Genomic DNA, 26047 nt, shown 5'->3' on the forward strand with positions numbered 1-26047 from the left:
ACTCTTCCCAGAAACGCATTAAATATGTTTAGATTGAAATATCTGTGATGTGTTTAGCAATTCTGGTGCTAATTTGTTTGTTGGTACTGTGTACTTGTTATCCTCACTGTTATACTGTGCTGCGCTAATGTCACACGGGGACATTGCTATTGATAGAGCAGTTACAATGGAGTTTAATTGGGGGGGGGGGGGGGGGGGGGGGGGGGCTCCTAAAAACAAAAGAGCAAGCGTTTCTTTTCTCATCCACCATTTTCTAGCAACGTTCAGTGTCTCATTAATGAGAACTCTAACATAAGATAGGATGAGATAAGAGAAGATGACACTTTATTGATCCCACACTGGGGATATTCCCTCGTCACAGCAGCTCAATTACACAAAAAAGAAAGAATGCACATTAAATATGAATAGAATAGAAAAAATGTCTAAATATATATATATATATATAATAGGAATAGAAAAATCAGAATAATAGTAGTAAAAAAACAATAATAATGGTAATATGTACACTATGAACACCTCAATGTATGTACAGATGAATACAAATATGAATATATACAGATGAGTAACACCTCGTTTATATACAGATAAAGGACAAATGGAATATTGCACAGTTCACAGTAGACATAGAAGTAATGGAAGTTGGACTCAAAGTTCCAGACTGCCATACAGCTATACGAGTCTCAGCAGACACAACGATCCACGAGACGACTAGTATGATGGCGCTGATCTTATCATCAGCAGTATTAGCATAAATGAACAGAGTGTACAGATGAGGAGGTGAGAAAGCTGGACAGACTAAACGACACTAGGACTCAAGCGCCGCTGCATCACTCTCTTTTGTTCAGTGTGGATTTGTCTTTTTTAAGTGTGTTTTCTTTTAAATAGAAGTTAAGTGAATTGCTAAACCATTTATTGCCGATTAAACAAAACATGAAATACAGTCTCCTCCGAAACTATTGGAACGGCACGGCCTATTCATTTGTTTGTGCTATATACACTCAAGACATTTGGGTTTGAGATCAAAAGATGGATTTGAGATGAGGGATGTGATTCATTCACCCCTGCCCTGTGGAGTTTGTTGGCGATGTCACTAACTGTAGTTTTTGTGTTTTTCTACATCTCTCACAATGTTTCTGTCATTAGCTGCTTTTGTTTCCTTGGCCGACCCATTCTGTGTCTGTTGCTCAATAAACCAGTGGTTTCCTTCCTTTTCAAGACACTCCAAATTGTTGTATTGGCTACGCCCAATGCTTATGCAATGGTTCCCTATTTTCTTAGCTTGCAAATGGCTTGCTTTTCTCCCATGGAATGCTCTCTGATCTTCACGTCGGCTTATCTTTTTTAACAACAAATGCAGTCGTCACAGGTGAAACTAAAGGCCAAAACCAAGAGTAGATGTTTAGTCACATGTTCCAATATATTTGCTCACCTACAAATTGGGTGGTCTTATTACAAAAGGTTCTATGCTTTATGTCGTTTAACACATCTACATACAAGTACCAGGAAATAAAAGTTGAAATTCTAAACTCTCTTCTCATGTTCATCTTTTGATCTCAAACCCAGACGTCTTCATTCTACAGCCAAAACAATTGAATTGGCCTTGCTGTTCCAATAGAAAACCTGCAAATTTAAGTACAGTATCTTGCAGCCAAATGTCACTCACGTCATTTCCTGCTTATGTGTTTCAGGAGCGCTCTAACACTGCCAGTGATGAAGACCAGGGATAAAGACACTAATCAACGTAAACTGTATTGTTAAAGCCTTAAGAGGGACATAATAATTGCAGATTCTTCCAGAGATATGATGGAAAAATACTGCTTATAACAGAATCACGAGCAGACTCGCTGCATCCTTGATTGTTTTTCACAGCAAATTGTTGGTCTATTTCTTCTCTAATAATCATATATTGTAGCTATAAAAAAAAAAGAGACTGGACTGAAGCCTGGCTAATCACATGCACAGGACATAGCTAGTCTACCAACTAGAGTTTTTCCACATTGTTACACAGCTATAAGTAAATCCCATAGACAAGTTGTATTTAATTCAAACCTGTACTGCATGTGCTTTGATGTTGATGCAATTTGTTGCACACTGCCCCCTTGTGGACCTGTTTGTTTTTACGTTGAAATTCTGCATTAGTCGTACTGTATATTGTGTGTATATTAATGCCGTATCCTGTCAGCCACGTGTGCGTGTGATTTACGTAGCGCTATTTTCAGTTCATAGTATTGTGCCATCTTAAATTCTTGGTGCACAACCATGTAACGTCCAGCTGCATGCAAATAGGGTTAGCAATTTAGCTGTTGTATCTTTCTTTCCCAGCTTGAGGTACCAAGTTAGGACTGCCACCAAGATGGTGTGTAAGAACTATCGAGCTCCATGTACTGTACGTCACGTTCACCTCTTAAAACATGTATCTAACACACCACTGGTAGTCTTGACGTGTTTGTTGCTCTGGATAAGAGCGTATTTCAGATCAAATGAAAGTTGATGTCGATGTGTGACAGCATGCCGAATTACTGTCAAGTTTGACTTTTTTTTTGTAGAAACGTTGTGTTATGTAGGTGTTTTAAAACGCTTTTTCGGGTGTCTCCTCTTTTCTTCCGCTGAGATTAAACGTAAAAGTAATCATACGTGAAAGCGACACTGCATTCCTTCCATAAAATTCTATTACCAGGTGTGTAAATATACAGCTGTGACTGTAACTTAAGCTCACAAGGGCAGTCCTACACCAACAAATCGTCGTTTTACGTCTCTGCGACGGACGTATTGCGATCGCAAACCACAATTTATGCGCTTAGATCTTCTCCGCATTTATAAAGCGCTCGTCCAGGTAAAACTCAGTAAATGTATCAACCTGTTGAATGTGTGATGTACGTTATAAACGAAATAAATTTCATGAAATTTTCAACGTTTGCAATCGTCAGTGTTGCTTTCTCGTATGATTACACTGGGAATGAACTCCATAGTAAATGAAGTACGTTTCTGTATTGTGTTAGTCAGTGAGTGTCAGTGGACACTCAGATTTAACAATAAAATACTGTAATGTCACAGTAATGTAACTTTGACTGTACCGGGGTACTGTGCTCTGTATTGTGTTTTCAAAGAAATGACCACATGATGGAATGAAATTGACCAAACGATTCAACGTCAAACTTGCACCCTAATATTGATATTTTAGTCTGTAATGCACACCGGTGTCCTCCAGGTGGCAGTAGGGCTTAACACACACTATGAACCAATTTCGGTACTAGATTTGGTTATAGCTACAGATTACCGTAAATCACACTGTGTTAAACCACATCTGAAGAATCGCATATTGCGTAAAGCCAGCGCATTCCAGTACCAACACACCCTCATCATGCCTCTGGCCGTAGGTGAATCATCATGATAATCATAAGGGCTGTTCCAGTACTTTATTAACTTAGTAAAGTTTGTTAAAAGACTCCTTGGTGCCTCAACATCATCATTCATATTCATTTATCTTCAATAACCGCTTTATCCTGATCAGAGTGTATACTGTGCCTGAAACACTGGGTGTAAAGTGAGCGACTATGTCCTAACAAAAAAATTTATAGTCTTTCTGAAATGTATACGCTACAATTATTGATGCCACTAAGATATGCATTTTATAAAATGAAAACAAACTGTCATTCTTGGAAAAAAAATTTGCTGTCAGTCCCCAGAAATTGTTTCCGTGAGATAGAAATCTGAGGTTGCACACACGTAAAATTCCACTGACCTTTGGAAAAGCCAAATAATGTTCGACATGCACAAATCAGGTAATACTGTTAAAGTGGATCAGGGCCTCTTATTATTATTATTATTATTATTTATTTTATTTTATTTATTTTTTACATATCAGTGACATAATGAATTTTGTTAAGTACCAGGATATTTCAGAATTTCAGTCCAAAACCTCTGCCAGGAGGTTCTTGGACATAGATAGGGCTTTCAGCAAGATGATGATCCAAATAAACACAGAAATGGTTACACACAAGTCAGTGTTTTATACGGCTCTGTATTTACACCCTAATGGAAACCCGTGGCCTCAATGGAACACAGAAGTTTAAATGCACAAACCTAAGAATATAAAGTAACTCAAAATGGAGGATGTGACCAAGACCCCTAAAACCTTTTTAGAGTCACAATATTCATTTCAATGTCGTTGATCATTTGAAGGCAGTATTTTGTTAAATAAATACATAAATAAATGTGCAAAAAAAATGCATGTTTAAATACAACTATTTCTCCCTTTATACTAGAGTTCATATCACTTATTGCATTTGTTCTTGAATATAATTTTTTTCTAATTTTCATGCCAGTTATTCTGGAGGGTGCTGTGTTTTTTATTTATATATTTTTTTATCCAAATAACTCCTTAGTTAGCTCAGTTTGCTCAGTAGCCAGTTAGCAAGCTCCACCATTAGCATGCTAAGAATTTGCTTTTGGTAGTAGCACCCTGCTGAAAAAAAAACTAACAATAGAAACCCTCATAGAATCTGTAATGGTTTTAATGGAAACTGTAATGGTCTCTGTAGGTCTCTACTGGTAATTTGTTGCCTTCTGTTGGTGGCATGTTATGTCTAGTGGATACCATTAAAAACCAATAATGGTAAAGGTAATGATTTTAACAGTTAGCTGATGGTTTGTAATGGTATTTGTAGTGGAAACCATTAGAATTTCTGTGATGGTTTCTATTGGGATTTTTTTCCCCAGCAGGACAGGGTCACTGGTTGCTCACTGTGTGTGTGTGTGTGTGTGTGTGTGTGTGTGTGTGTGTGTGTAAAGCTTCACTGTTTCTGGAAAGTTCTTGCCCTGTGCGTCATTTGGCAGGACGACCTACTTCCAGGAAATTGTGTGTTTTGAACACTTGCCCAGAGTAAGCTGACATCCAGCTGGAAAACCCGTGAGGAATGAGAGAGAGGATGGAGTGCCAAAACCGCCTCGAAAAATGTTCAGTGTACACATCACTGCTTTTCTCTCTCTCTCTCTCTCTCTCTCTCTCTCTCTCTCTCTCTCTCTCTCTCTCTCAGATTCTTCTGAAGAGAGAGAGAGAACCATCAGAGTGTAAAACACATTTAAGGCCACCCGTAAGTGATTTGATCAGCAGGGACATGTCTGGTGTCTTAAAATAGCTTCTTTATTGTTTAGCTACTGTAACAAGCTAATGTACTTATGAGGTAACAGTGCAAGCTGTATGCTGAAATAACCATCTCAAGAGAGATTGTAAAGTTCAAGAATACCAATTCACCTTCATAAAACAAAATATTTAAATATTTTATCATATTTAACATACAATTTCATCTTCAAACTTTGGGCCACATCTCCTTCCGAAGTCTGCTATCTAAGCTGAGGAATAAGGCGAATCCTGCTTTAAGATGGCTGCATCGCCAGCTCCACAGCATCCTTTTGTGCATATTTGTAGATCACACTGTCATACGGTGTCTGAAATGTTGCAATCAAGTCTGATTGTGATACTGAACGAATCGGTACAGTTTTGAGGTAAGTTATATCATTTAGAAATGCAGATTGCAAACATGAGGCTAAGCTTCCCAATGAAGACACAAAACGTGCCTTGGCTAATCTAGAACATTTAAGGACCCAACAGCAAACCTGTGTAGTACTAGGATTTTTTTTTGGCAATTTGCAGCTTTAATACCTGTTGTACTGAATTTAAAGGAGCAGTTGACCATTTCTAGAGCCCTGTGCTGTTTCAAAGGTGAATTGCAAAGAAAATGATCAACCACACCCCTTCTGTTGAAACTAGTAATGCCTGGTGAGTTGGTTTTTGCAGGAAAAGTGTCAGACCTAGCTGTGGGCGGGGCTAATTTCAGGGCCTGAAAAGATCTAAACGGAAGACACTATTCCAACATCTTCTGTTGTTATATCACAATAAATCTCTAAAGTTCTTTAAAGATATTCTTATAAATTGTATGCTTAACACAGAACTAGATCCATTAAACTTTACACACTGCATCATTAATACTTTTCTTATTGAACTGTAATGAAAACATTGACAAGTCTTTCCCCAACCTATCCCACCCCTTCTTTTTAAACTACTTGTCGCTGGTGCTGGGCAGAGCTTTTCTGGTGGTGAGCTAATTTCAGGGCCAGAAAAGGTCTAAAATGACAGATACTGTGTATTTTTGAACACAATAAATAACAGTTATTCTGAGGTATGCTTATAATTTATATGATTGTTACAAGACTAGAAACAATCAATTTTATAAACCACACCTTTAATGCAATGTATCACATTTAAAACAATGTGGTAATGGACTACCCACTACGCACACATAACTCCCATACAACACACACATTCATCTATTCTACAATCATTGCCAAAGGGCGGGTTGGGTCGGGTCTTGCCTCATATGAACACACACATACGATTGTATGGATGTCTTTGTGCGTGGTGTGTGTGTGTCTGGGGGTGGATGGGGGGGCTAAAGTGCTATGTAGTTCAGCAGCTATTTCAACATTCCTTAAATGCTCTCTTGTCATTTGCTCTCTTCCTGCAGTATGATCTCATCGGCTATCCCTCATGTGCAAATAGGAGGGGTGAGCACAATTGATTTTTAGTTAACATCCAGAAATCTGTGAAACATTAACATGTCTATCAAAGTTTGTATTATATTACAGACTTCAGCATTCCCATGTTATCCTACACTCAGACGCATACTTTGCACTTCCAATGCTGGTGAATCCAGTTTATTTGTAAATTATGGCTCTGGAAGCATCGTGTAGCCCTCTGGGAACATTGGACGGCTAAGGATTTCTGTTGAGCAAAAAGCAGAATTCTTGTGAAATAACTATGAATATTGATAAGCACAGAGCTGTGTTAAATCCATGTGATGTTTAAAAGACATCATGTAGCCATTTTTTTCAGATGCAGGCTGTGTACGGTAAATCTGGCCTTATAATCACACCACCAGCTTTCCATAGTTGTGATTGGTCCTGTCAGAACTGGGAGCTCAAAGAGGTAATGAAAATGAAAATGAAAAATAGCATATGCAAACATTGTTGTGATTGATGGTGTTTTTTTAAACGACTAGTGCATGACCAAAATGTGAATTTGTAAAATAATCACTTTTTTGTGTGCAAAATATCCAAGTCTTTATTAACTCAAAGGATGACTCCATACTTACTCTAATAATCGTATAATTTATATGGATTATACAGAATAAGCGGCTACTTTATTTATTTATTTATTTATGTTTTTATTTATTTAAAAGTATTTCTTTACCTCCCCAATATATAGTTTCTCTTTTATATAATTCACTTTACATGGGGCATAATAAATATTGATTCTGCATCCTGTTACAAGGACAAAATAACTATGTACATTAAAAATAAGCAGAATCAGGATTAGGCCAGTCCTGCAGATTCCCCAGATGAGGCACCATCTGGGTCCGGTTCCCAAATGGGAATAGTGTTTCTATGGGGGAGGATTTCTAGAACCTTCTAATTGCTTCCTGATAGGCAAAAAGTGGGAGTCACCCTGGTGTGAGTGATGCCTGGACTGCACAATCATAAAGGATTTTGCATCAAAGTAAATGCTGAGTAGGAATGGGTTATGTGGAGGGAAATCATTATTATTATTTTAATCATGGGAATGTCATGATAGATTAAGCATGATGGCTGTTAAGGCAAATAATGTTTTGATTCTATTTAATAATATATCATACGGTCTCTCTCTCTCTCTCTCTCTCTCTCTCTCTCTCTCTCTCTCTCTCACACACACACACACACAGAGGTTTGTTTTATTATCCTTGCGAGGACCTTCCACAGACATAATTATTCATGCAGCTAATTAATGTTCTGCTACACCTAAACCTAACCCTTTTTTAAAAATTTATTTACATAAAAACTGAAAGTTTGTTGTTGTTGTTGTTGTTGTTGTTTTTAAAAATGAAAAAAGCAGTCCAAATGGGGACCAAAATGTCCCCTTAACCCTCAGTTCATCCATCCAAGAGGACGCGGAAATGGGGGGTGGGGTTGGGGTGATGGGCGTGTAAAGCCGACTCTCATCCATTCATGACGTGTCGCCTTAAGCCCCGCCCTCCCATACACGACGTACTTCACTTCAGATATCACGCCACTGAGAAAGCCCCGCCCCTACCCCAACCGGCGCGCGCTCTCCTTATGAAATGGATGAGATTGGATGCGAGGAGGTTTTTCACTGAAGACGCTCTCGGCCCTGCACTAACCACTACAGAACACTGACGAGTGGAAGTCGTGACAGAAGCGTGCTGTTAAATATATTTGAAGTACATAATAATAATAATAATAAGCAGAAAAATCCCATAAATAAACCTGTTTAGTGCGGAGGAAGATGCTGTTGAGGAAAAACTGCAGTGTAGTTTTGAGCTGCGTATTGCTTGGACTCATCTCTCTGCCTTTAAGCCGTAAGTACAACGAATCATAAAATAATTAAAGTTAGCCTATTAGTAGTGACTAAATATTAATCAGCATTTAATGAGAATTTAATTCAGTCGGAAAATACTGTATACATCCTAAATAATGTATGAAGCAACTTTAAATACCCAACTTTTTAAAATCTATCTATCAACTGTAGCCTACATACTATTTTTACTAATATTTTTGTGTAACTAATAAGAGTCATTTGAAAATGATCATTACAACTATACATTTAATATGTATATTAACATTTCCATATGCATCACTGTTTATCACTGACATACTCTTTTGCATACCTGCATTTCATATATAATGAAATAGGTACGCTAGAAACACACTATACTTCTTTTTGCAGCATGTTGATTGACACTGGTCATTGTATTTGAGCTTTTTTCCCCTTAGACAAACTCATTCTTCTCATTCAGACTGCAGTACTTGTTGATAGTGAACAGGGGCACTAGGGATTAAATCTACAGAGAAAATATCCCATCCTTCAGGTTTCACATTAATTTCACATAATGAAAATGCTGAAAATGTTAAATGGATATAAACTATACACTATGAATTTATGGTTAATATTTAAACATAAAAAAAACCAAACAATTATTTTCTTCCTTACATGACTAGAATGAATGGATTCACAGGGGTATTCTTATTGGTTACACAATGACAGCATGTGCAGCGTCGTCCAATCAGAAGAGAGCTCATGGTTTGGTTGTATTAGCATGATGCATGGATAACTAGTGGGCGTGGTAGAGACTGGTTTTTACTGTCTCGGGTGCGGTGTGGTGACAATTCTATAGGATTCATTCTCAGTAGATTTTGCATTATAACATCTCTCATGCATGAAACATTAGTTATGTTAACTTGCATATGTTGCAGTAATTTGATTATATATATATATATATATATATATATATATATATATATATATATATATATATATATATATATACAATTTTGTCCAGTTACATTTATTCTGTATGTCCTCATTTTCAGAATTTTGCAGTCGTCCCCCCTTTAAACAGTTATTCTAAGCATCAATTGTTCCAACAGTTACTGTACCACCTGGATAATGTACTGTCATTGTTGATAAAGGGCATACTACTTATCCTCTCTCTATCTCTCTCGCTCTCTGTATCTCTCCCCCTCCCTTTTTCTCTCTGAAATCCTGCCTGGTCATCTGTCGTAAGAAGTCGACAAACTTGTCTGAGCAGTGCTACCAGTTCAAATGACATTCAAAGCATTTCTTTCCTTTGCCTAATGGATGTATTGAGAGACAGAGACATACAGGAGTAAACCTATTGTACAGTACAGTCCTACAGACGCACTGCCATACAAAAGATTCTAAACACCCTAATTGTAAATCCTCTACAATGAGAAAAGCCCAGAAAGGAATAGATACACGGAATGATTTTGGATAGTTATATCTTTACTTATTTATTGTCATACTGTGAACGCACTATGAGAGGGTTACAGTATGACTTTTTTTTTTGCTTTCAGGTTTGCGTTTTCCCCCCCTCTCATAATGGTTACAGAGTGGGTTAGTGGAGCTGTTCTGTTTAAAAATGAAAATTCAGTGCACAGGATGGTCTAGTTTTAAATTTACTTTGCGGCAGAGAGAAAGGTCAGTAGTCCAGTAAACGCAGCACTCATGCAAACCCGTAAAAGGCAGGGCACGCGGCTGAGGAGACGTTTGTAATGGAAGAAAAATGATGTTAAGAAACATATTCGGACAAGTCTTACAGACGACCTATCTCCGTAAATGCTGTTTATACGTGTGGGACAAGGGAATCCTTGAAACGATGGAAGCTACTAACCTTTTCGAACATTTCCGCAATAACGTAGTGATTCTGCAAACGCTGTATTGAAACAATATATGTGGAAGAGTTTGCATCGTGTGGCCCAACTCAAATCAATTTTCAAATATCGTATTTTCGACTGAGTACAGGCATTCGATAGGATTATGGATTGTTTGACTTATATAAACTGAGTCCAGCTATCAGATAGAGCACACATCGATCGAATGCTCAATTCTGATTGGTCAGAAAGTCTTCATTTTCTATAACAGCAGTTCAGACAGTAGTTCTGTGAAGTTGCAGAATGTCCTCATTCCAGTGCGATGTCAATTTCTATATCACCAACTAACACAGACTTTTATATAGTATAACGAAGTTTGCTTTGAGGAGATGTTTATTTAGCATTTGTGGAAGGAGTCTCCAGTATGAGTGCTTTGTAGCCATCAGAGGTAAAGATGTAAGAAAATAAAAAAAAGCTTGTGAGAGAATGCCCGTTTGTTTATAGCTGTGAGAACATATGTGATAACTTGTTTGGTGGACTTTCCACAGCATTAAATGTAACTATAAATGGATCAAAAGTATGACATGTCCTTAATGTTATTAATAAAAAACAAATTGCAGTTGTGGTATAAGAGGTTGTTACTGTGCACACCTGATTCTAAGAAATTGGAAACGCAGTCAGAGGGATGCCAAAAAATAACCTCGGGCAGAGTTTTGTCTTTAGGAACAAACGAAGGCATTTATTTCTAAAGGGTTGGTTTTTAAAAGCGATTTTGAGTTACGTGGGTTTACATGTTGGTTTCAGCAAACAACAATGGCTTTGTTAGCACGAGGTTGTCCTAGTAGGTATGCAAAAATAGCTCTCGCGTGACGTAGAATGGCTTGTGAAAATAGGGAGAGATTTTGAATGGAGGAAAGCACACTATGTTCGGTTTTGACATTTTCTCAAGGACCAGTTTAAATACCAGCAAAAAAACCAGAGGACAAGCCCATTTTCACCGTCGAGGTCCTTTATGTCCTTTATTATTATTTATTACTCAACCCCTTTAACTAGGTGAGAGTAGCAGTGAAAAACTCTTAATCCTGTTTTGTACTTCACAACGGAATGTTAAAATTCATGGGCACGCCATGGCGTAGTGGTTAGCACGTTTGCCTTGCAGCTCCGGGGTTGGGGGGTTTCCTCTGGGTACTCCAGTTTCCTCCCCCAGGCCAAAGACATGCGTTGTATTTTCATTTCTAATTCGTCCGTAGTGTGTGAAAGTGCGCGATTGTGCCCTGCAATGGGTTGCCATCCCGTCCAGGGTGTCCCCTGCCTCATGCCCCGAGTCCCCTGGGATAGGCTCCAGCCTTCCCGCAACCCAGTGTAGGATAAGTGGTACAGAAAATAGATGGATGGATAGATAGATGTTAAACTTCCATTTTAGACTCACTGAAAGTCTAAGGTTGCACATTAAATAGACTGTAATATCTTAATATAGGAAATATGCTGTTCTAAATGTACTCCATGTTTGAAGGTCTGGTTTAAGGTTAGTGTTTTTATAGACATGTGTGATCATGACCTTGCGTGACATTGATATGACATGTGATATGACCTTGTTTTTGTATGAATGGAGGAATGAACGTACTGTATGGAAATCCCCAAAGTGCACTGTATGTGGTACTATTTTTACTTTTTGCTTCATGTGTGAGTTTATTACGCTCTTTGACATGGAGAAAAGAAAGCATGAGTTTTGAATTAAATGAGAATTAAAATATACATCACGCACTGATGTTTGGACATTTGCCAAGTGCCTCTCTCTCTCTCTCTCTCTCTCTCTCTCTCACTCTCTAGCTCTCTCTTGCTGGTGTTCATAAGTGTAGATTTGCCATGCAAATTCCTAAGCAGGTAAGAAAAGGACAACCTCAAAGTCTGGGATGGTCACTGTATTTCCTGTATTTGCTGCAACACTGTAATGTTGGATTATTTCAGTAATGCAGGTTGGTCTCTTTTGGGTTTTTTACATTGCAACACAGTTATGACTAATACCCTGTCTGCTGTCGGTTGCCAGAAATGACAGAGTTTAGAAAACTGTTCCGTTCAGAGTTCCCGATATGGTTGCTGTCCACAACTTTCCCCGCCTCCAACATCTCCTGCGTAGTATTTGACTTATGCAGAAGATCCTCTGAGACCAGTGAGCAACTGGTGGTGTGATTACTGAACTCCTCCTCTCCCCATTGTCTTAAAGAGGCAGGCAAAAATGTCATCAGCTGAAACAACAAAAGGCTTAATATTGTGACCAAAAAAAAAAAGCGCCACAGAAGAATGTGGTTGTGACAACCTGCTTACGTCTGACCTGAGCTGTCAACAGCACCGAAATGTACCCTCATTCTCCTTTTCTCACCTTCTCATCATATCATGATACTGTGGTTCTTTGGGGTTTTCTCACTCTCTCTCAGTCTTTTCCTAGGTCTCTCCACATCCTGTTTTTGTTTCTTTTCAGCCAGCAGTAATTCATGTCAACTGTCACACCTGGCTACCTGGTTACATTATAACAACACATAAAAAACAAAAATTACAGGGTGTGTATAGGGTGTGTGTGTCTGAAAGTGAGTACGTCTCAACTTCGTGGTCATCTGAGTGTACACAATGCATGTTATCTGTTCAGATAAATTTTATGGCGCGTCCCATGATTAAGGTTTGTGATGTTGTTAATCATTAATTCTTAAACATCATTACACACAACCAGCTTCCTTTTTCCATGGTCTAGCTTCTGACATTTTGAAGCTTACAACGTCTAATGTAAATGCTACTGATATATTAAAGAGGAACGTGTTTATATATATATATATATATAAAACTAAAGCAGAAGGCTATAAATGATTGGTTAAAGGTCTTTTAAAGCTGATAACAATTCTATTATCTACAATTATAACAATTATATTATTATTATTATTATTATTATTATTATTATTATTATTATTAGATACCTAATTAAAAACTCCATGTTACAATTTTACTTAATCTAAAGCTGCTTACTGTAAATGCGATTTTTCCGGAGCAGAAATAACATCCGTGAGCACTTAGAACATAGCTGCTTAGCTTTGCTCCTTTTCCTTAAAATGCATTAGTAGTTTCAGCAGAGGGAGTAGGGTTGATTAGGGGAAGGGAAAGACTTGTAAATGTTTTGATTGCAGTTCACCTCACAGACAGCACAGGGTTGTGAGAAAAAAATGACAAACCGCTTCTTTAATGTTGCTCTACTTACTGTGCTGCAGGTGCTGCTACATGTAACGAGCGTCAGTTTCAGTGTGGGAACAAGAAATGCATTACAAACCGCTGGGTGTGTGACGGGACGGACGACTGCGGAGATGGAACCGACGAGCTCCCTGCCACCTGCAGTGAGTCACACCCGCTTGATAACTACTGTCATAATTAGATCAGAGTCTCTGGATTTATATCAGTATTGAACATTCACTCTAACGATGACCCGTCTCTTGTGCAGCCGAGAAGAAATGCCTGCCGTCGGAGTTCACCTGCAACGGGAGCCCTATTCAGTGCGTGTCCTCCAGGTGGCGCTGTGACGGAAAGGCTGACTGTGAGAACGGAACGGACGAGCTGAACTGCGGTACGCAATCATCAATCATGTGCCACTGTCGTATTATTACTATAGAATGACACCACATCAATCCGAGAGTTAATTAGAAAATTCAGGAATGTAGGTCATTTCGACATTTGGTCTTAAATGACAAGGTCTAACAAGTGTACGTTTATGTGAGATCGATAACTATGTATGTTCTTTATAGCAAGCACAGGTTATACTGTATAAGCCAGTGTTTATCATAGTACACATAGGGTTTCAAGCTAAGCCCCTTTAGAGCGCTAGTAATGTTTAACTATTCAAAGAACCACGGAAGTACCTTTTTTCTTTTTTTTTTCTAAAAGCTTAGGTATGTAGAGATGGCTCTTTGTTCTGATTGGCTGCATGTTGGTGGTCTACGGTTTGTTTGTTTCGCCGTGCTTGATTACAGCGTACTTTCTGGAAACTGTGTCATTAATTTAATCGCCAAACGTTAACATGAATAGAAATACTGATTATTTAATCACTTTCTTTTAAACTTAAATCCTCCTGAACTGAGAAGTCAACAGGGCTTCATGAGATTAGTCCTACTGATTGTACCATTAACACCAGTGCTTAACCCTCACGTCATATCTCTCCTCAGCCCTGAAGAACTGCACGGCAGACGAGTTCCGCTGCGCAGACGGCCAGTGCATCTCCACCTCGTTCGTCTGCGATGAGGACGCTGATTGTTCAGACGGCAGCGACGAGGCCTCTTGCCCCAAGCCCACCTGTATAGCTGGCTCTTTTCAGTGCAACAACACGGTGTGTGTTCCGCAGCTGTGGGCTTGCGATGGAGACGCAGACTGCGCAGATGGCTCAGATGAGTGGAGTGAGCACTGTGGCCAGAAACCGATACCAAGCCCCTGCAGTGAACAGGAGTTTCAGTGCAGCAACGGCAAGTGCATCCACAGCATGTGGCGCTGCGACGGAGGCTTCGACTGCACCGATCACTCTGACGAAGCCAACTGCAGTGAGTCAAAGTCTTACAATCTGAGTTAAACACAAAAGACATCAACCATTTCTTTATTATTATTATTATTATTATTAATATTATTATTATAACACAGTAGGCGGTGCAGTCAGGGTGCTGGACCCTACTGTGAAGTTGTGTAATATGTAATATGCACCTGCCACCAGTGAACCGTAAATAATTATGTTTGTTTTGTTCTCTGTTGTAAGCAATGCGCTCTGGATCAGCTTGATAATGAAAACGTATGTTTACTTTTAATAATGCGTTTGTTTTCATTGGTAGCTGTGGCTACTTGTCGACCCGACGAGTTCCAGTGTAACGACGGTTCCTGTATTCCCGGCATCCACCAGTGTGACGGCGAGATCCACTGCAAGGACCTGAGTGACGAGAAAGACTGTGCCACTGGTGAGCGCATTTTCTAACACGGGTGTGCCGATCAGGCCTACGTCGTCCTGCTTCTTATTGCTTATTTGCTAGTAGGCATCTTTCTTCAAACATTAATATTTAGTAAGGGTTAATATTTAATGCTCTTGTCTCCCATCAGTGAGTAAATGTGACGGTCCGGACACGTTCCAGTGCCGCAGCGGAGAGTGCATCAGCATCGATAAAGTGTGCGACAAGAAGCGTGACTGTAGGGACTTGTCTGACGAGCCCATCAAAGAGTGCAGTGAGTGGGAACATCATATAACCATCTACACACACACACCAGAGTACCAGAATGGCAGCTTAGTGGGACTTCACATCACACAGACAAGACCAACCAAAGCCTAGTTTAAGCAGAAGAGACCTAGAATAAGAAAGGGAGAAATGCGGATATTAAGGCAGAACACTTTTTTTTTTTTTTTTTCGAAATATTTAGCAAAGCTCTCAGATTCCAGGAACTGTGAATATCTGCTCAGTACAAAATCTTCAATCCCAAGGGTGCCACAAGTTCTGTAAAAGCTAGTCAGAAAAACAAGTGGCATCAAAAAAAGAGTTCTACTGGGGTTTTGAATAGTTCAGCTTTTCTAACTTGTTCCCCCACAGAAACAAGCCATAGGACCCTAAAGCATCCTAAATGTAACCTGTTTTTATAAGAGTCTGCCATTCATGTTGTCTGTTAGTTTAGTAAGTGCCACTTCTTGCACTAACACTACTGTACACTGTTTTGGATGCGTAGCTTTGGAGGGTTACACTGATGGGAGGGGCTGAATTGTTTGGATTTTGAGTTTCAAAAGAGCTAACTTCAGCTGAAATCGCTGACTATAGGTTTAAGCAAAGGAGAAGAAGGAGAAATCGGGTCAATTTTTAAATTAACCGACTCCTTTTTTCTTCTTTCTTTCGTTCGTCTTCTCCCTAGATGTCAACGAGTGCCTTGAAAATAATGGCGGTTGCTCTCATGACTGCAAAGACCTGAAGATCGGCTACGAGTGCCTCTGCCCTTCAGGCTACCGCCTGGTGGACCAAAAACGCTGTGAAGGTAACACCAGTGTTCTAACAGTCCAAATTTGACATCCACAGTATAATTAAAAAAATAGTCAAAAGAACTTGTCTAGAACAGGAAATGTTTCCTGAGTAGATGAAGTCCTTTGCTTCAGTCTTACTCCATTTCCAGATTAGCAGTTTTCCTGTTCTATGATGCTTGATTGAGTTTAAGAGCTAATAATCCAGGATTTTGTGCATTAAAGATGGCGTTTCGGAGCAGGAAAACAACAAACCTTGTGTCTCAGGCTGCCCAAATAATATGAAATGAGTGGACATGTGGAATCTATAGCATTTACATTTGACATCAAGTCTGTTTTCTGCTGCAGACATTGACGAGTGTGCTGACCCCGACACCTGCGCTCAGGTGTGCCTGAATCTGGTGGGCGGCTTCAAGTGTGATTGTCAGGAGGGCTATGAGATGGACCCCATGACCAAAGAGTGCAAAGCTGTTTCTGGTAGGTCGAAAGCTTTCTCTAGAATTCCCTAACACAGGAGTAATTCCGGTCATAACAACTGTGAGAATAGAATTTGCAAACCGATGGGGAAAGCTGAAGGGGAAACATTAAACTGTCCTAGCTAGACGCAGCTTCGGCTTTTTCTGAACAGGGAAAGCTCATATGTAAGGGAAGTGGTCACTAGCTAGCAAAGACTGTGTTACTGGCGTGGTCACATACTGCAATCAATTGAAAATCTGTGATAAGGAAATGAACCGGTGATCTGGGATTCAGAAAGTTCCACATCATTAGCCGTGTATTCAAAAGACTGCCTTGAATTGCTTGATTGCTTTATAATGTGACGAATACATACTTGCCTCTTACTGCTAGCATTTGATTTCTTGTCCTCCAGATAACATACCCTACCTGTACTTCACCAACCATCACGAGGTGAGGAAGATGACACTGGATAAGAAAGAGTACACATGTCTGATCCCGCGACTGAAGAACGTGGTGGCACTCGACATGGATGTGTCCAGTGAAACAATTTTCTGGGCTGATCTCTTCCACAAAAAAATCTACAGGTGAGCGAGTTCATCATACAGTATCAACACTGATGAACGAACGCATAATAAGAATTCTAAAACCTACACAGATTACTTTATATATGAATTTGTTTAACTGGTCCATTTATTCCCTAGTTTCTCAACCAGGGGTCCGCAGGCCCCTAGTGGTCAGTGGTGTAATTGCAGGGGGTCATTGGGAAAGTTTTTAAAATGTTTAAATAATATTATCTATATTTTTTTTGTTAAATGTATCAAAATATATTCAAATGAGATGTTTTAAAATGTACCAGTTTGGTTATTCGCGTGCATTCGCTGAGCTGACGATCGTTCATTGAGGGATTTACTTGAAATGTAATTACAAATGGAATGATAATTTGCAAAAACCTATGAGTGGTAGACAAGTTCAAGCCTCGCATTGATGGATAAAATGAACAAAAGATAATTCAGAGAGTCAAATTAAAGGTCACACCAACAATAAAATGTAAAACCTAAAATCTTGGAATATTTTGATTCAGTTTTAATGTTAATATTATTAATGTTAAATATGAATCAAATAAAGCAACATATATAGAAATGACTGTTAAATGTATAGCCTATAATTGTTGTGGAGTGAGGGGGTCCTTGTGGATTTTTCGAATTATTCTAGGGGTCCAGAGCTCACAAAAGGTTGAGAACTACTGGTCTAGTGGTTGATCATCAATGGTTGAAAAATATTTTAATCAGCAGAAATCAATAGTTTTTTAATACATTATTAGAAGTGCATTCGATTCCTGACAAGCCTTGAATGCACTCTACGGGTCCTCAATGCAAAATTGGGCTTTATTTGCTTATTCAAATCCAAAATAAAGATTTGTTTTCAATTTTTGCCTCGGCACTCGGTCGATTGATCATCCGCCAGCCAATGGGATTAACCGAGTTTGAGACGCACATTTAAACATTGTGGTGCAGTCAAAGTAAATTTCTGGTCCTGAAACACCTTTGTATGTTTCCCAGCACTCCCATAGACAAGGCTGCTTATCCTACCAACCACATCACCTTGATTGACAGCCAGATCTCCTCTCCCGAAGGCTTGGCTGTTGACTGGGTTCACGGCAACATCTACTGGACCGACAGTTTCTTTCAAAGCATTTCCGTAGCAACAAAGGATGGGTCCAAGCGCAAGACTCTTATCAAAGTGGGCTTGAATAAGCCGCACGATATTGTTGTAGATCCAGAACGCAAGTAAGCTACTATTTATATGCTATAATATTTTCCTTGTATTATTAGATGTGATGAGTAACGAATGACTCTTTAAAGCAGTCTCAAGTTCTTTCCTAACACACCAGATCCAGTTCATCAGCTAACTATCATGTTGTTCATGAGCTGGATCAGGTTTGTTGGGAGCTGAGGAAACTCTAAACTGTGTGAGGACTGCAGTAGAGATCCCCTGGTCTATTAAGTTAATGGGCTGTGTATTTTATTGCCACTGTAGCTTCATGTACTGGACCGACTGCGGAAACCCTGCCAGGATAGAGAAGAGTGGTTTGAACGGGGCAGATCGTACAGCTCTGGTCACTGACAACATCGTCTGGCCCAGTGGCATCACACTAGGTGAGTAAGCAGTTTACATTCACTTTAGACCTTATATACAATCCCTTAATCATATGAATGCTCCATTGTAGGCTAGTTTTAAGTACTATATAGCCAGAGGGTTTCAATTACCCACAACAACTGATCTGTATTATATTTAGCACAGCTTCTGGGTTCGTGTTGTGGCTTTAAAAGGATTAAATATGAGAGGGGATTTTTTTTTTTACTGGAAATGGTACATGACTGTCTATAGAATGAATGTGCATGTGTTTGTGTTCAGACTTGGTGAATCAGCGGCTGTACTGGCTGGACTCTAAACTGCACATGCTTTCCAGCATTGGTGTGGATGGTGGTTTGCGTCATACACTCATCGTTGACGAGTGGCAGCTGGCCAATCCATTTTCGCTGGCTGTGTTTGAGGTGCGAACCTGCTGTTGTATTGGTGGGATGTAAAAAAAACAAACAAACCTATAAATCATGCCGTTCAGGAGTAGTTCAGCAAAAATGTTTAAGAGTAGTTCAGGAAAAAGAAGAAGAAGAAAAAAACCCCATTATAACATTTTCTGACTCAAAAGAATTCGATCTGAGGTCTCTAATTTTCCACTTCCATATTTGGAAGAAATAAGATATAGTAAGAACAAAGTCATCAGCATTCGTATATGCACATGTAATGTCATATGTTTTGTTAGCCGGTTAGCTAACAGGCCACATTTCTGAGAGAATATTAATTGATCTCTTTATAGATGTTAATATCATTCACTGTTAACATTAACAGCTAACATTAGCTAACCTGATAGGATTTCTTAGAAGATTTTTAAGACGTATTCATAAATGTTTACTACATGATGCACAGGTTAAACTAGCCAGCTATCTAGCATGAGCTAACCTGACAGGATTTTTGATAGGATATTTAAGACATATTGACAAATGATTATTATATTATTTGCAGATAATGCTAGATAGACAGCTAACATGAGCAATCTGAGAGGCTTTTTAAGACATTCACCTAAATTTTTTAATATCCAAACCTAAAGCTAGCAAGCTGGCTAACATAAGCTAAACCTGACAGGATTTTCAAGAGGATATATAAGACATATTGATAAATGATTATTAAATTATTTGCAGGTAAAGCTGGGTAGATTGTTGATGAACATGAGGTAATATGACAGGATTTCTGAGAGGCTTTTTAAGACATTCGCCTAGATAATATCCAAACCTAAAGCTAGCAAGTTAGCTAACATGAGCTAACCTGACAGGAATTCCAGAAGACATTCATAAACTCCAGTTTATTTAGATTAAGGATTTTTTTTAAATGATATTCTTTGTTTTTGACACTGGTTCTTATGTGCTGTGTTACACAGGAGAAAGTGTTTTGGACGGACGCATCCAACGGAAGCATCCGAAGTGCAAATCGTCTGACGGGAAAAAGCATTATGACAGTAGTGAAGAACCTACTGTCTCCCAAGGACATTGTGCTGTACCACAACCTCAAGCAGCCGAGCGGTGAGGGATTTAAACCTACAGTCACAACAGAAAACCTCCACATTGTCTCGTCTGCATGTCTCTTTAACTGCTGTTTTGCTGTGCAGGTACGAACTGGTGTGAAGAAGGGAACCATGTGAACGGCGGCTGTGATTATTTGTGTCTTCCGGCTCCTCGAGTGAATCAGCATTCCCCAAAATACACTTGCACCTGCCCCGATCACATGATCCTCGGCCCTGACATGAGGAAGTGTGTGGAAGGTATGCATGCCATTTAATAAACATTTCTCAGCATAACATTCATTGTCACACAGATTAAAAGAATTTTGGGCAAAGAATCAAAGGTGCACTGTTTTTTGCATTACGTTCAATGTTGTCAAGAATCGATCGGTGTCCGATGTTTGCTGCGTTAGTTTATATAAAGTACGAGGCCAATGTAGCTGACGTGATAAAAGTCTACCGTTTTCTCAAACAGATTCCTCAAACCACATCATACAGACACGCTAATGTGGTGTAGGACAGAGTATGTCCTTCTGTAATGTTTAGAACTAAACTAACTCCACTGAAATCTCTGATGCCATGTGGGCGGCCATCTTTTATCATCGAAATTACTTGAATTATTTTTTCCTTACAGTTTAGTGCAGTTCTGCGCAGATGAACTGAGGGTGGAATTGGAGAAGAAATTATTATGGATGTTATATGGATTATAATAATATACATACACTTAAAACTTACATTTGTAAATATAGACCTGTTACTTTACTATTACCTATACATTTCCTATTACAGAATTGTTTATTTATAAATGGGGTTGTGTAACTTGCTGTATTTTACAGAAAAAGGTTTAGAGTTAGATAGACGCCCTTTCTCTATGTGGCTCCAGAAACAAATAAAAAAAATTGTGATTTTTCCTAAATAATGTTTGGCTTTACAGCAATGTGACATTGACACATTTGTTCACACAGTTCTTAAGCCAGTAGCAAGTACAGCAGTGGTTCCACCTCCAGTTCCAGCTGGTACCACACCAAAACGACCTGCCATACAAAGCACCACCACAACTACCAGAACAACAACCAAACAAACACCCAGAACTACAGGCTCCATGACTTCCTCAGGCGCTGCTGGGTCTCGGAAGAACATCCCAGAAACCAAGACCGAGATCAGTCCTCGTGAAGGTAACAAATACTTTCTAAATGTATAGTACATCTTGTATGCTATACAGCTCTGTGTCATGTATTGTAATTGCTGGGTTTTTCTTTCGCCTGTAGGTTCAAATGATGTGTACGTTGCAGTCACCAGCCCTTCGCAACACTCTCTCGCTCTCTATGTCATCCTCCCTATAGGTCTGTATCAGACCTATATACTGTATATATGAGAAATTATATATACGCATGTAGTATATGCCATTTCTACAATTTGTTCCCTCCTTTTCTCATTCTGCTCAGCGGTGTTATGCCTGACTGCAATTGGCGCCGTGCTGCTGTGGCGTCATTGGAGGCTGAAGAACACCAACACCATTCACTTTGATAACCCTGTGTACCAGAAAACTACAGAGGACCAGGTGCACATCTGCAGGAGTCAAAGCCAAGACGGCTACGTCTACCCACCAGTAAGATCACATGATGTCTCATTTAAACAACCCAAGGCTGTTAGACATCCTGCTGCAATTTATTCTAAAATAGCACAAACAGATTGAAAACGAACTACAGTCTGTCCCAAAAGTATATACTTACGGGACTGCTGCGTTTGCCAGAAGCAGAAGTCGGTTGTGCCTTCGTCAGCGGATGTTCGTGGACGTCCACTTCTCAGGCGGTCCTCAACACTTCCAGGCTGTTTGAATTTGTTAATAAGTTTGGCAGCAGTGTCGCTTGTCATGATTCCTGTTAAAGTCCGTCACAGCCTTGAGCCAGCTTCCTGATCCAGCGACAATGATTTCAATAACTTCTTCTTTGGTCAAAGGTGTTCTTAAAGGCTATGTAAAAAAACAAAAAAACATAATATAAAGTAAGAATTAAAAAATTGTGAAGACATTTTGCTAAAAAGTGTTCATTTCCACAATGTATGGAGACTTTTGGGACACCCTGAATATTACCATTGAGGGTAATACGGTAATTCTGTTCAGTTCCGTTTTTAACATATAACAGTAAGATACTATGTCTTACATCTCATCAGCAAATCTGCACGACGTGACTGAAACACTGGATGTGGTTTAAGGCATTCTCTTTCTCTACTTTTGCCTCTTTCTGACCTTTCCTGTAACACTCACCTTCTCTCTCGCATTCTCTTTTTCAGCACCAGATGTTATGTTTGGATGATGAGGAGGACATTGCATGATGGTTCTCTCAGAAAGACACAAACAACCCCACAGGAAGTCAAATCTAAAGAACCAGAGAGACTCAAAGGTTAGCAGGCACTTTAGATGCTGCTTTGAGGTTGTTTTTTTGTTGTTTTTTTTGCTGCACAAATCTGAATGTGAAGGAAAACACCACATGAAGCATGGACACAGAACAATGTCATCACCATGATATATATATATATATATATAAGCCACTAAATGTTTTACAAATTTTGATGCTTTCGGATCAAGGTCCTATTTCAACTTTCCATGTCTTTAGCAGGTGCATGCTTATACTGTTACATACATCATGCAGCCAAAATTCAGTAAGACAGGAAGTTACATCAGATCCACTTCTAAACTAATATGAAGAACCTCAACTACATGAAAAGAAGATAGTATATATCGCTAAAACTTTTTTGAGAAGCCCTGCATAAGGACCACATGACACATTCGTTAATTATAAGCTGCAGAATGCACTGCGATATGAAGAGCCCTTGCTCTGACACCATCTACTGCATATCCTTTAATATGTATATTAAAGGAATACTTTAGTATTTTTCAGCGTCATCTCTTCCCACCAAATCTGTAGCATATCTGTGATTACCATGCACAAGAATGGAAAATGTATGCGTCCTGAGAAAAAGAGAACAGAAAACCTGTTCACTCAAAGTAGCTTATAATGGAATTCTTATAACGGAAGGGCAGTTGCTGAATTGTGTGCCAATAAAACACATAAAAAGTAAAGGTATTCTATAGATTTAGAGCTTAATTTACAAATACTCTTGATAGAAACCAAAACACTGTATAAACGTCAACTGACTTCCCCAACAACTGCCCTTAGATCTCCATTAGAAGCATGTTTGGAGTTTGTCTCAGGGCCTGGAAATGTGTTGATATTCTTGACCATGGTAATCACACGTTTTCTACAGTCACCATGGATAAGGCTAGAGAACTTCATATTCATATTCACTTTCTGAATGACGAACTAGATTGCAGTATGAAGTTACACTGCACAGTCAGAAAGAGATCCGGGCTTGAAATAAAAAATCGAGAGAATTGAAGCATCCTGAGCCATGGATAGCTTTTTATACATGACGGTCATGGCACTACCGTGACTTGTTTGGCATGACAAGTCACCTTTCCAAAGAACTATTCAGGGAGAAATAAAACAAATCGAGGTTTTACAGGTTGGTGACGCTGGCATTTTGCACTCGAAGAAAACAGCTTGTTACCTCTCGTCGAAGAACGCAGATGAAGCAGAAGCTTTACGATGCTTGCTGTGAACGAGCAACAGCATGTTAGCATGTTAGCGCTCGTGCTTTCGGATAGCCATGTGCCTGTACGATGCCTTTCGGTAGATGAGCTAGATACGTTGATTATGTTTGTTTTCGTTTGAAACATGCCTTACGATGGGTTTATTTGTTGCCTTAATCCTCAGGTTTTGGAACATTCACTGAATGACTCGCTAGTATAGCTATAGAATATGTGAAATGTGAAACCTTTTTGGTTTTTTTTTTGGGAGAGTAGTTTTAAAATGATATTTAAGACCGTTTAATCAACATCAAATCATGTACATTGACTACGCTGTTGTTGTTTTTTGTACACTCCATGAATTGTGCAAATGTCTATTTTGAAAGTTTTTTCTGCAATTGTTACAGTAGATGAAGTCATTACCTGAAGAAAATGTAAAATGTGTACATAATACCTGTGTATATACCTTTTCTGTCACTCAGTTTTTTTTAAGTTTGTATATTTTAAACCACAGATTTTGTATATATGAAATATTTATTGTAACATATCTATATAATGTGTCATTTTATTTTCTAGTTTCTTGTAAAAAAAAAAAAAAATATATATATATAATATATATTGACCATTCAGTTTCTAATACACTCAGAAAAATAAGGGTACTGCTACTATTGAGAATACTCGCACTGTTATACATGGAGTCCACGACAACATATCTTTATCAACTCCAGTTTTGGCTGTTTTGGTTTTCAAATAAGCCTTTCTTTTTATTTTATAGTGCAGTGCTTTTAATTTTGTGTAGAAGTTGCACTATAAGTAAACTTAAAGACTGTGTCGTTATTACCCAGGTACTGTAAGAGTACAGATTTGATTCTGTAGGCATGGTACAACTCAAATATTGTGCAGGAATCTCGTAAAAGTTCAAAATACAGTTACGTACACGACAGTCGTAACACATTATAGACATTATTAACTCCGTACAATGGACTACTATAATCCATCTGTAACAGCACTGTAATTACAGTACATTATCATTGATTGTGTTTCATTTTACATGTACTATTTACTATTTATATAAAATATGACCAAAAAAATATCCAAAAATAACAGCGCGCTATACTTTTAAAAACGAGCCATGTATACATCATAAATGTCATACTGTGTAAATGCCATCCAAAACACTTCTACGAAATGAACTTCAACACAACACCTTGTTAATTACAATATTTGTGCCTTTCTATAATATTTCCAGACCTGGAGGGTTATTATTATTATTATTTAAAATTATTATTATTATTATTATTATTATTATTATTAAATTATTATTAAATTATTATTATTATTATTATTATTATTATTATTATTATTATTATTATTGTTACAAGAGTTGCAAAATCGTACATAAAGGAAATGTGTTTTACTTAGTTTTGTGTCCTTTAGGTTTACTTTGCTTTAAGAGAAAGTCTGTTATAGACTACTAGATAAGAGTATCTGAACGGTTCAAATGAAGGAAACAACACAAAGTAACAACTGAAATGTGTTTATTTTGTGTTACTGTTAAATAAACGTTACCTTTTAACATGACTTTAATAATGTCTGAATTGATTTAATATTCATGGTTCACTGAAGGCAGAAAGGAATTTCGAGCATTTTGTTCCTCATGATGAGATGAACTCTGAGACCACTTTATCCGATACATCCAGAGATGGTAAAATCACCTTGATCCTTTACGCAAATAAAAGTCCAATTACTTATTTAAAAGGACACTCAGGGACATAGTGAAGTACAGCTTTAAAAACACACCACTCAATTTATCGTAGAAACGTATAAACTCGGCCTTTAGTCCTTCATCAGTGTCAGTTTCTGACCACGTTGGCGGCTGGATATTTTTGGTTGGTGGACTATTTTTCAACCAAGCAATGACATTAAGGTGCTATTATCTTCCTTTACTTGTTAGCAACAGTAATCTTGTAGCTCCAGTGCAAAATGAAAGAAGCAAATGCAGGACATAAAACATGTCTTGTCTGGTTCACTAAATTTAGTAGTACAGAAGTAGCTGTGAAACATGTTCCTGTTCTTTTCCTGAACAGAGTGGAAAATCTGTGGTTCGCCCTAATGGCACTGTATGAAAATCTGATGATTAATAGAGAGATAA

General features: G+C 38.5%; 2 protein-coding genes across 5 annotated transcripts in view; both read left to right on the plus strand.

Annotated features, from left to right (window-relative positions):
• LOC108273301 (transcription activator BRG1) overlaps window positions 1-3446 on the plus strand; it is a 30798-nt gene extending 27352 nt beyond the window's left edge. For all 4 annotated transcript variants that reach the window (XM_017482462.3, XM_017482464.3, XM_017482465.3 and 1 more), the window contains exon 33: window positions 1689-3446. In XM_017482462.3, the coding sequence (XP_017337951.2) occupies window positions 1689-1727 (39 nt within the window). In that variant the 3' untranslated portion in view covers window positions 1728-3446. The remainder of the gene's footprint in view (window positions 1-1688) is intronic.
• A 4712-nt stretch (window positions 3447-8158) lies between these two features.
• ldlrb (low density lipoprotein receptor b) lies at window positions 8159-25476 on the plus strand. Its single transcript, XM_017482317.3, has 18 exons — window positions 8159-8411; window positions 13479-13601; window positions 13706-13828; window positions 14424-14792; window positions 15075-15197; window positions 15337-15459; window positions 16132-16251; window positions 16583-16711; window positions 17103-17274; window positions 18250-18477; window positions 18728-18846; window positions 19106-19245; window positions 20187-20328; window positions 20415-20567; window positions 21272-21481; window positions 21575-21649; window positions 21752-21915; window positions 22599-25476. Exons 1-18 carry the CDS (start codon window positions 8339-8341, stop codon window positions 22638-22640), a joined length of 2628 nt encoding a protein of 875 aa, XP_017337806.1. The 5' UTR covers window positions 8159-8338; the 3' UTR covers window positions 22641-25476.
• The last annotated feature ends 571 nt before the right edge of the window (window positions 25477-26047 follow it).

Source organism: Ictalurus punctatus, chromosome 12 (genome assembly GCF_001660625.3).
Source record: "Ictalurus punctatus breed USDA103 chromosome 12, Coco_2.0, whole genome shotgun sequence".
NCBI classification, from domain to species: Eukaryota; Metazoa; Chordata; class Actinopteri; order Siluriformes; family Ictaluridae; genus Ictalurus; species Ictalurus punctatus.